Genomic DNA, 12,754 nt, shown 5'->3' with positions numbered 1-12,754 from the left:
ACGTTGTTAGATATCTCTATACTTTACAGTTGCAAGTTTAACAAGAAAAATTTCTGCTTATAAGTCTTTCACTTCACACAATAGTCTCGATAAGCCATTATAAAACTAGGGTTGATCAACAATCGATGTAGTGATCGAGAACACTAATGGGGACAACGAAGTGTATTTGGAAAGAAAAACAAAATCTCTCAGTAAGATATGAGAGCTAAACAATAAATACTTCATTTGCACAATGTCAATCAATTATCTCAGACTTTATTGCTCTTTTATTTCCATACCAATCACTGTCTGTCCTCGTTCTCTTCGATCTTACCAACCTTCTGCCATCAGATATTCCACTTTCGACTGGTGATACATACTACTTATATTTGTAGACATCAATAGCTTACATCACAATGCCTTGAGTACGACCAAAATGTTCAAGATTGTCAGTAGTACTAATAATGACAACAATAATGACCTATAGTTTAATATTTAGATCTGTTGTTTTTTCCCATTTGTTTACTCTCTTACTTTTAGCCTTATACACATATATCTAATCTAGATTGGTTTGTTTTATAGTTAAGCTCTAGTGGATTAATTTTTGTCATTACAATTTCATTTGTCTTATCGTAATCATAATTTTTAATCACATAAGTTTGTTTATTTGTTTGTTTTTTAATTAAATGTTGAAAGGGCCATTCAGTTGAACCTTTTCTAGTGTACTCATTTCTTTACGTCATTCATCATCGTTTTCTATATGATAAGTGGATTGTCAGTAATTTTTGTCTTTCGTACTATCCTAAGATAGATTGTATTTATTTATAGATTAAATATTATTTTAAATAAATATTTGGTATTCAGTTGTAAATTATTCACATATCAACACTGCGTTCAAGGTTTTCTTAACGATTTTTAAGGTACATATGTATATATTATCACTAAACTATGATAACGTCGTTTACAGAAAATTAGTAATTTGTCTTTCCATATCTCACCTTTTTAAGATATATAAATACTGATGATTGCGTTGACAGTTGAACTAATGTTTAGATATGAATGACGTGAATTTGTTCTACCTTATTGATTAATAGTACTCTTAGAGTGTTACTTGTGTATTGTGAAACATCTCTGCACTCATTGGTCTCTGGATAATAATCAGTGTGATATAATTTTCTTCAGTAACAATTAGTCATGGATGAAGCAACTTTTGATTTAATAACGAGGCACTGGAACAGTAAGTTGTGATCCACTCACTTTGATGTGAGCAATAGGGTAGGGTTACTATTCTCAGTCAGTCAGTCAGTTACAACGTAGGACCAGGCACATATATGCATCGGTCCAAGTTGCCATACCTCGTTAGCACAACAAGATCAACACCGGATTCATAGTAGTTAATTTAGTGGTGGTACATAAAGAAAGATTGTATATAAGGATATAGTATAGGAAGGAAGAACGTTATGAAGCAATTTCAATCTCAAGGTTTAAGGGAAGATAAAGAGTGTATACTCCTACGCCATTGTGATCGATTCTGAGCCATGTCACACAGAGTCTACAACAACTGGTTGCGATAGTCACACGGACCCCAACCAGGTAGTCTGCATCTGCCAACATGGCTCAGACTAGAAGTTAGTGACTTTAAGCACTGATGCCATGTTTTGGTTTGGCCGCCCCTAACTCTCTTCCAACCATCCCCAATACTAGTCATCATAGAGCGTCGTGGTAATCGGTGTTCAAGCATACGTAACACGTGGCCCAACCATCTCAGTCGATGAAGATTCATCACCTCATCAACTGATTACTATTCTACATACACAAAGAAAATTTTGACTTAAAAGTGAGTATATAATTACGTATTCGACTAATATGACTTATCATAGCTTTTGTATCGTTCATTAATTGTAGGAGATATAGTTAGTAACATTTTGCTATTCATTGAAATTCATTTGGTCAGCACCATATATGTAGTATTTCACTCCTATTCTATACTATTTCCTCCCTATAAAATATTTTCGTAGATTCATCCATTCTCTATCTCTTTTTTAAAAATGATAAATATAGCAAATTGGTCTAATTTCTTGAGTGCTCCGATTTCGTGATTATTATTATTACTATTATTATATTTATACATTACACTGTGTACAATACTTCTGTACCTACAGTTTTATTTATACAGTACTAATTTGAACAGGATTTAGAAATAGAATATAACCTATTACGGATTTGTATCACTTAAATTTATTGCAAGATCAACTTATTTCAGATTGCACATCACTAGTGTTTATCTCCAATATAAACTTGTATATATGCACAAAATTACCTAAATAATATTATCAACCTAATAACAATAAAATAACTTTAGAAAGATCATGAACTATTTAAAGATCCGATAAATGATAAACTAAATCAATCATATAATAGGGAAATGAATAAGTTTGTGTTGTTAATGCTAATTGATTATCGAGTAATTGCAATTACATACATTTTAAAGGCTTATAAGTTTTCCTCAAAAATACTTCTCATTTGGAGATATCATCTAATTGAAATAGAATTCTACACCATTGGTGTAGCACTTAACATTAACATTTATTTCGAATCTTGTATTTGAATTCACGTCATTGGATGACACAACTATATTATACGCATTTCCAGTTATTTATAATATCTTGTAGAGTTCATTATAAGCATTCCCATTTATACATTTCATTGTGTAACTCCAATAAGTTTTTTGTTCTTTTAGTACTATTTAAATAATATTCATTGCTTATTTAATATTTTGTCAGTATAGGAATGTACACTGCTGAGGAGTTCCATAGTAGGACGAAACGGCCGTCCAGTGCTTCCAGGTTTTCACTGATGATCTAGCTTAGATTGACTCAATAATCCAAGTGTTTAATAATAGACTTTATAGTACAATTGTTAGCATTGTTGATGTTATTTAAAAAAATGCAAACATTTTCCAATCGAATTTATTCTATTTATTATCATAATTATGTTGTTTTAAAGCTATCTATCCCTTTCGTTTTCTTTTGTCAAAATATTTATCTTTGTTTTGTTTTATTTATATTTTTAACCTTATGATCAACAATCCTACAATCCTACAATTAACTTTTATAATTGAACTCTACCAACATTAGTATGTTCCCAATTGAACAATAAATCGTTTTTAATAAATTATTAGAATAATTCATTAGTTCAATATTAATCTTATTTTAATTTATCACCAATCGATATTTTCTGATCATCTTAATGAATTTGTTATAGTCTAATTTCTGACCAAAATATAGATAGATAAATAACTTTGTATATATATATATATATGTTGTCTTGCACAAAACATTTATTTATTTAGCATAACGAATCTTAATTTATATTGATTTAGCAAAGAGAAATGGTTTTATTTTTTTCTATTCCATGAATTGGAATATGTTGAATGTCGAAATTAGATACTCTGATACTATGTGTATTTGCCAATGTACAAATATATGCAATATATATATAATCAGTATTTGCGTTACGGTTTTAAGATATTTACAAATTACAATCCATTCATGATATATTTCGTAGAGTATCAAAAATTTGTTTATGTGATATCCGTTTGCCTCTCTCTCTCTCTCTCTCTCTCTATATATATATATATATATATATATATATATATATATATATATATATGGAGGGGGTGAGGTGTGCATATGTGCGCATAGTCTGTACGTTAACTGTATTTTACATGTGATTGTTGTACTTTCGTCTCGTGCATTATTTATTCGAAATTCTGTTTTGATCTAATCAATATTCTGGTTTCAATTAGAATGAATTGAATAATAATGATAATTATAATAATAATTATTATTATTCGTACTATAGAAATGATCGATTATTATGGAATGTTTTCGGTATTCATTATAATTTTGGCCATTATATGTACCTTGTATTTTGATTGTCAAAGAATCTTCCTTCGAATATTTGCTGGTCGTCCAGTGTATTTATCATACATTTATTTGATTAATATTTTATCTTAAATACTATGTAATAATATGAAATCTTTTTATTTTTAATCATAAAAACTTATCTGCTTCAAAATTTGCTAGAGATTGCTTATTTTGTTTATTTTATTTGTCGTATTCAGTAAATGGATTCATGTAACAAATTACTTATCAAAGTAAATTACACAGTGTAAGGAGTGTATGTGCAGTGGAATTCAAGGTGCTGGAAATCAACTAGGTTATTTTATCTCTTAATTCTATCAAATTATATTCTACTTTGAAATTGACCATCCATAAACGCTTTTTTCCTGAGGTTGACACAAACTAAGTAGTACTTATTTATTTTATATAGTTGAAATCATGAGTCAATTGAAGCTAGACCACCATCGAAAACCTGGAAGCACTGGACGGCCGTTTTGCCTTATTTTGGGACTCCTCAGAAGTGGGCATCCACGATCCCGCCTCGCGAGATTCGAACCCAGGATCTATCGGTTAGACGGCTCAGTGGTCTAGTGGTTAAGCGCTCGCGTGCGAGACTGATAGGTCCTGGGATCGAATCTCGCGAGGCGGGATGGTGGATGCGCACTGCTGAGGAGTCCCACGATAAGAAGAAACGGTCGTCCAATGCTTCCAGGTTTTCGATGGTGATCTAGCTTCAACTAAATTATTATTTCAACTATATAAAATTACTAAAATCTCCACAAAACCCCCTTTTGATAATGATCATATGCTCACTAGTGACTGGCTACATGAGGTATTTCCTGGAGTTCTAGTGCGAAGCAGTAACCAGTGGAGTTCAACCAGGTCTGTTGGGAGATATAAACTTATTTATTGTTCAAATGTTTCTGCTCAATAACTGTTCAAGTTATTAAATTCATATTCTCTAAACGTTCTAAGAAATTTATGAAATCGACTGCTGAAAAAAAGTCGGACATGTAGAAATAGCACTGTATCATAATAGTTAAAAAGTATTCAGGTAATTATTTAGCCAGTGAATCTTGTTCGTATTTAGATAACTTGATTTTTGAATACAACTATCTTCAACTTAAGCAAGTTCTTAGGTAATATCAAAAACTGACAATTTTTACTCCTAAATCTTCAGGTTAAATTACTTTTTTTCTGATAAATTATTGCAAACATCATTCTGTGAAGCAATAGCTGGTTGCAGTTTCAATACTTCACCATTTATTTTCTGCATTATATTTTCTTATTTCCAGCTTAGTAATGCAAATGATCTTGCTCACTTATCGTCAGAATTCGACAGCGCAACGTCAGTATTGAATAGTCCGGCTAAGTGCGCTATGTTTATTGATTACTTGTTTTCTCATAAAAGAGATCCTACATGGACTGTAAGTACAGATGTTTATCATTTTAGTTAACCTATTGTTAACTGTTATTTTGTATATTTAAACTCATCAATTAATTTTTTTAAATTTTACTATACGATAGTTGCTACCTTAAGATGTTTGTGCTAGCTTATCACAGTGACCCTGCTGAGTCACACTGATTGTGGCACTTGTTGCTCAATATCTTACCACGCCAGAGAAGTCGGTTAATAGTATGCTTGTTGTGTAAGTAGTTTGGATTAATATTCGATAGTTATCTACCCGACAATAAAGGCATACATTTGCTTATAAGTGGTTGTAATATCAGTGTGATTTACATTCCTAATCATGCAGCCTTACTACACTACAGTGAACGAATGATTTTCATACCGAAATTCCTAAACTCATCGTTGTTTTATGGATCCCAGTCGCCATTCATAGGATTATTTCAGAATGAAGGCTTTTCACAGCAATCGTCGTATGCAAAAACGCTGTAACTGACTATAGAAAAAGTGTTTTTGGTGCATGAATAATCTCAGTGAGAGTTCACACAGTTTCCTTCACTTTTGTTAACTTGAACCACTTGTGATGTTAGTGAATGTTCATTTCTGAAACACAGGACTAATATACTGAGTAGGAGTTTGTTCTGACTGTGAATAATGGACTTTAAAAATATAGGACATCTGTAAGTTACTAGTATCTGATCGTAAGTGCCTTCGGGTGTGTTTGAATTATTGAGTGAGCAATGCCAGGGTTAGACGCAAATTACTACGTAAAGATGGGATATCTGTTGGTGTGGTTATGAATATTGATTGAATGGGGTGGTAAGGATTTATTGCATTTGCCCAACCCTCATCTACCTCGAAGTGCATTGTCGTCTGTCGTACATATATTTTAGTAGGCAGCTAGGAACGATCAAACCAAGATATGTAATCAGTTCATGAATTCATTGATTGTTGGATTGAGCTATGCGGATTACGTTATAAGAATCATTCGTGCGATAACTACGATCACTGTTTATGGACTTTGTAAGCAATTCTAAACAATATAATTCACTAACTTAGATTTACTCTTTATCTTTCTCTTGATGTTAAATTCCACCATCCTTTCATACGTACTTTTCCACTCTACTTTTTCATTTCATACTGTCAACGTTCAGTTTTTCTTATTATCTTTGCTACTATGTTATTTCGTTTCCTTAACTAACTGTTTTATTAGTATTATCTCTTTTTGCTGATATGATATAGCGATGTGAGCCAACTCACGTTTTCTCAAGACTATACCTTTATTATAACTCATCGGTTTGAGACTTAAGTTCTCTGCGGCATTTTTTTTTCAAAAAATTTCTAACCAAAATTATTTTCAACGGTGCATTGATTGGTTACATCTGAGTAATCAATTGTTTGTTTAGAGCTTTCGATTCTTTGAAAGGTATCGATGGATATTTTATAAAATCGTCATAAAAGTAATTCAATATATATATATATATATATATATATATATATATATATATTCTATTCTTCTAGCTTTTCCACATTGTCAACCAATACTTTCAACGATCAATGGCTTCATCAAAAGAATTGTTTAAGGATGAAAAACGTGTTTGTCTGGAGATATTTACAACGTTCCTACATGAGAAGTCTGTAAGTCACGATGTTTTTGAGTATGTAAACCATGAGATTATTATCATTATGACTATTATTGTTATTTGTAGTTTGATCATGAATTAACTTTTTTTTATTATAAAAGTATGCTAGTCATCAGCGAATAACTTGTCGTTGATATCACTGCCAACCTTTGGTTGTGCTTTAGAAAATTATTTTATTAGATATATCATCGGTCAATACTTAATTTATTGATTCCATGTAAAATAACTCTTTTTTTTCCCATCGTTTAGAAATTAACGATTCTAAAATGAAATTATCGTATTTTAGTCAATCTAGATTTCATTCAAAATTTTTGGTGCTGATTGTAATTTTTTTCTTCTTCAAAGACAAATTGTACTCAACTATCATCAGGAAAACACTGACGATTTAATAAGAAAAATAATTAACAGACAAAAAATATGAATCTTACTCCGTTTTGCAGAGCCATCAAACCTTTGCCGACCTGATCGATGTATTCAGACGGAAAGTGTGATTTCCTTCGCATGATTATTGGATGTTTATGTAATAACCTTAACTAATTTTAATTTTCGTGAATACTTTAGGGTATAACACAACAAATAAATGTATGTAACGAAAGAGACCTATTCAGATGAATAGCCATCTTTCTTCTTCAGTCAAATAATTTCAACTTCCACTTTCTTTCGACCCTTTCCCCAACATTTTTATTTTTATAATTCTCTCGTCTTCTGATATTCATTCTTTACATAGTCATATTGATCACACATTTGTTTATTTTATCATGTTGAGCGATTACCCAATCACTTATCAGTTTCCACTACCCTTATATACTCTATTTTGATTATGATTTCTGCTAACTATAACACATGTTCCACTTTATATTATTACTTTCATACATATAGACATTGATCTTAACTATATTTATTCATACACTTTATGTCCTATTCTTCTTATTTTTATGATTTTAATTACATTTCAAAAACCTATCTAAACTGTTTTTTGTGCAGTTAGATAGTTGTAGGTGAGGTAAAAACAAGTTAATCAACTTAGTGACCGACTGAAGCAACAAAGAATTCAATGTGAATACAATAATACTAATTACCGTTCAACGTACTAGAAAATTAAATGTTTAGCACCATAAATCCATTGATGTAAACCTGAAACTATAACTTTGTGGTTTTTTCATCTCATGTACTAGTAGAAGTGTAGTGAACGAAAGCTTATGTACGGTAAACCAATGTATTGTTTTATGCAAAATTATACAGTGCTTTTGTGAAATATGAAAATCATACATTAAATACATCATTTGCATATCTTCCTTGGACTGTCCTTTACATACTCCATCATTATTCCAATCCTGTTGTTATTCTGATTGCTTTATGTTTTCCTTCCTCTTCTCTTCATTTCACTCTTATTCTGGTAAGCATTTTACATCCAATTCCTACTACATATTACTTATATCCGTCTGCACAATAGTGCCCACCACTCAAATTCTCGCATATTAATTCATGAAACTATAAACAAATATTGCATTATACTGTTCGGTAACAAAATTATATAAAATTAGTAAATTATCTTTATTTATTCCTGTTTCATTTCATTTTAGCCCTTGCGTTTAGATGTACGAACTCCAATTGCCTTGAAGTCATTCGATTTTAATGAATGCTCAAAATTGTTCAATTTTATTGATCAACAATGTTTGAATCAGATTGAATTACAAGTTTCTAAATTAGCTGAGGCAATTAATCTGGGTAAATCTTATATTTCACCGTCTAACTTGATTATGGTTTGCCTATCAAATCAGTTGTCCTTTTTGTGTGCACCTATTATTATGATTCTCAGTTGAGGTTCATAAATGATATCTGTCGGTGGTTGGCAATATGTTACATACACTTTTGCTCGACTTTAAAATTGATACTTCACTGTGTATATGATATTTTTATACCATAGATTAGACGAACTATTGTTATTTTTTCTTTAATTAATATAGTCTAATTCACTATAAATTTAGTTACTTTTGGACGATCTGAACTATACTCACTTTGCTAATAATGAACAGTATCGTAGCCCTAAAGGTTTTTCAGTCACTTATAATCGACTTAGATACTGGGGAAAAATATGGATTGGTCAAAGCTGCCGTACCGTATCAGCATGACTAGATGAAACTTAGCAGCGTGAATAGCAATGGAGTCAAAATAACTGTAGTAGCAGTGATACGAACAAAGGTTATGTGTTGAGAATATGTTACGGAAATGCAGAATTAAGTGGTTTGTATGGAGGAATAGTAAAACTGAAGAGTGAATGGTTCTATGCCACTATGATCGATCCCGAATTCTAACTATCTGATGTAATTATAGCATAGACCCTCACCAGGTATTTTGCATTTACCAGTATACGTTAGGCCACTAGTCAATGTCGTGGACATTTTTCATATTTTAGTTTGGAAACTCTATTACTTTCTTCTACCTAGCCACCGATGCACAGTTTGAATGTAGTGAAAATCCAGCTTCTAACCCCCACTATTTAGTTTGTTATACTTCATTCATATTACTCACCTTTATCTATCATTTTAAATTAGTGTCTATATCGTTGTACCATTTTTTCCTTTTAACCAGGTATGGATACATGGTGTCTTTCTGAGCCAATCGATTTCGTTCTGTTTCGTAATAAAGAAGAAGAATTAGCATGTTTCGAATCGCGTCTAAGTAGTTACCTTGATGCGTTGCATCAACTGTCTACCGGAAGTTGTATAGATAATCCAATTGCTCTTAGCATATGTCGATTGCCAAACACATCTGGATCAGTTACATATGATCAAATTACCCAGGCAATTACTACTTGTTTGGTTACAGCTCACCGGTATTATTCCATGTCTCAGATATCAAGTGCAGATTATCCTGAAACTAGAGATTCTGGACATTCTATTAGACATAGTCTTTTTGCAAGGTATGTTACTAGTGCCCACTGTAAAATAAAAAAGTTGAGTTTACAACTACCAATAACATTTGTGATCTGTTTGTTTTTACGCGTGACTTATCAATCTAAAGAAAAATTCATAAATATTTTGATTAGAATACCCTGTAAACACGACGATTTTGTATTTCTAATATGGAATTTAATTGAGAAAAGTGTACAAAACGGGTCTCCGATTTACAGTTATTTCTTTTTCTCTGTTAAACAATTTCAAGTGGTTTAAAGCCCATGCTATGTTATCTATGTTACGTGAATGACACGTAACCGGTATAATCTTCCATATATATGAATCAATCGGGATTTCGTCCTTAATCTTCTTCATTTCTACTAACATACAAGCCTAATTGAGCTCTTTAGATATTATAATGTACAGCGAAAGGTCAACAATCTTTTTACTCCTTCCCAATTAACTTCTAATAAGAATATTTGTACTTTTAAACTCAACTTGTGAATTCTATAGATATTGCAGAAAAAATCTGATATGATGATGATACTGTAGTACTACTCTCATTTTTCAAACTGTCTTTCACATTTAAAAAAACACTCATCTCATTATCATCTTTCTTTACTGTTTTGTCAATAATTGGCGTCATAGAAAATACTCGATAGTTTTGTTTCATATCTCGAGTAAGCGTGAAAAAAATTACTCATGAAATTAATTCACTCCAGTATCGTAGAGATTACATTTAAAAGAATAGGTAACAGATCAGTGTTGAAATGTCAGTTGGTTTCATCAGTTCTGAATAACAACCTTGAAACAATCGAAAAGAATTCAGATGCGCCTTGTTTTTATTGTTTGTTTTATTTGTATAATTATATTGTCTTCCAGTGTGAGAAAAGTAAAAATGTAAAAACTGACCATTTGATTTCCATACTATGACACTCCTTATTCGCTAACTTTATTCACAAATAGAAGCCAAACTAGAAATGGAATTATTTTATTCTAAATAAAATCTCAACTACAAACTGATATTAGCTCCTAAGAAAATATTGAGCAACTATTTTCATCTGTTGATCAGTGAACAGTGCCATGTTTGTCTGGTCTGTTAGTACTGTTTGAATTCTGTCCATGAAGTTACAATATGGCTATTAGTTTGAGCGACTCAACGTCACTTTTTCTGTGTTTTGTTGTAAGAGTTTTAGATCTATGGAATTCGATCCAAAAATGCGACGTCAGCCTCTACTCCAAGACCAATCAATGTTACTATCTCAGTCCTATATGACAAGGTCAGTCGCAGCCTAGATACCTTATTGATCATGTCTCAGACTGTAGAATTGAGCAACATATGTTCGAATCCATCCAATGGCTCTATTTTTCTCTAGATTTCCCACATATCTCTCTGATGAGTTGTAACTAACATGAAACATTAGTCCAGGCTTTCCTGTCAATTATATTCAACTAAATGTTTTAAAAATCATCTGATTTTAATTCTCTTAGTTCTATATGTTTTACCCATGAACTGTTGAAGATGTTTTTCTTTTTCGTTTTTTTTTTAACAAAATCAGGTCTTTTGAAAACTTAACTACATCAGCATTGGGTTTAGGTAGTGTATCAGGTAGCATTGGAAGTGGACTGTCATCTGCTGGTTCACATTTATGGACAAAATTAACTCCATATTGTGCTAAATCAAAACAAAAATCACATTCTTTGCTCAATCGTAAAAGTAAAGTGAGTAACATATCGGTTATTACAAACGTTTGTTATTATTGTTATTATTATTATTATTATTATTATAACTGACGGAGTCTCTGGCTTCTCTTTTCCACTAACTTTATTACCCTAAAACAGAACAAAGTCTTGATGTTCAGTTTCATGTATTTCAACTCATTGTAGATATATTGTATAACATTCTCTGATATCAAACATAAAACCAATTTTTTAAAACTTGGAAATGAATTAAATTGTAAAATATGATCCTTTTTTAATCGGTAAGATTAGTGAGATCACTTTGTGAGGACATTATACATGAATATATGGTAATATAAAAAAATCATACCGTAACTAAGTATTCACAGTGTAATATGAGAACTAGTCAAATGTTTACAGTAATATATTCATTCTAGACTGTTAATTTGTCCTAGAACACATCTTTATTCACTGAATACATACACAGTGACTTTAGAGTTTCAACTCAAGATACGTAGTTGTGAGCTAAATATATTTAGTTGATTCTCTGTTTATCGATACAACATTCAATACATATGCATAAAAACGAAAAAACATTATCTGTTGAAAGTCTCGATTGATTCTTGTCGTATACGTTGGAGTCTCCTAAATGTTATTGTTGTGTGGGCGAGAATGACAATGATTGGTTGTCTTGATGAGTCAGACATTAGATAAGATGACAGGTGTTATATGTGTTATATATATTCCCCTATCCTTATTATGTATGACTGTTCCTTGTTGATGGACACTTATTGATTGACTGTTCTTTGTGTCGGATTTTGGTGTGGAAATATATTGACGTTATAGTCAGGCTAATCTCGTGTTCTTGATCTGAGTTGTGTTGAAGTCCTGTAGAATAGACACTGGGTGGGAATCTAGTGTAGATATTCATCTAAGGTAAATTAACGTCCCACATACGTGTAAGAAGTAAAAGGACTGTTATAACAAGAACCGCTAGAGTTATAATCGGCATCTCCACGTTTATAACAGTTATTTAGTAACCACTAGAAAACGATTTATTAATTTGATTTGAAATGAATAATCTAAATTTATAATAAGGAGCTATGATTTATTAAGTTAAAATCGAATACATCTGTTGGTGACAGATGTTTGTATAATATTCGGTTTGTATCAATGGCGAATTGAGTATCTGTAAATTCGGATCACTAGTTTTTAGTCTAAATGATAACTTCTTAACTGCTA

General features: G+C 31.5%; 1 protein-coding gene across 1 annotated transcript in view; it reads left to right on the top strand.

The window, feature by feature from the left end:
• Smp_126600 (hypothetical protein) overlaps window positions 1-12,754 on the top strand; it is a gene marked incomplete at its 5' end in the record, with an annotated part of 81,788 nt that overhangs the window by 27,422 nt on the left and 41,612 nt on the right. Inside the window, 5 exons of the mRNA XM_018794436.1 lie at window positions 5,180-5,311; window positions 6,814-6,930; window positions 8,519-8,663; window positions 9,528-9,858; window positions 11,392-11,554. Of these exons, the coding sequence (XP_018648849.1) occupies window positions 5,180-5,311; window positions 6,814-6,930; window positions 8,519-8,663; window positions 9,528-9,858; window positions 11,392-11,554 (888 nt within the window). The remainder of the gene's footprint in view (window positions 1-5,179; window positions 5,312-6,813; window positions 6,931-8,518; window positions 8,664-9,527; window positions 9,859-11,391; window positions 11,555-12,754) is intronic.

The sequence above is a fragment of the Schistosoma mansoni genome, chromosome 1 (assembly GCF_000237925.1).
Source record: "Schistosoma mansoni strain Puerto Rico chromosome 1, complete genome".
Taxonomy (NCBI): Eukaryota; Metazoa; Platyhelminthes; class Trematoda; order Strigeidida; family Schistosomatidae; genus Schistosoma; species Schistosoma mansoni.
Note: the sequence above shows the minus strand (reverse complement) of the source record. Positions and strands in the feature narration are given on the sequence as shown.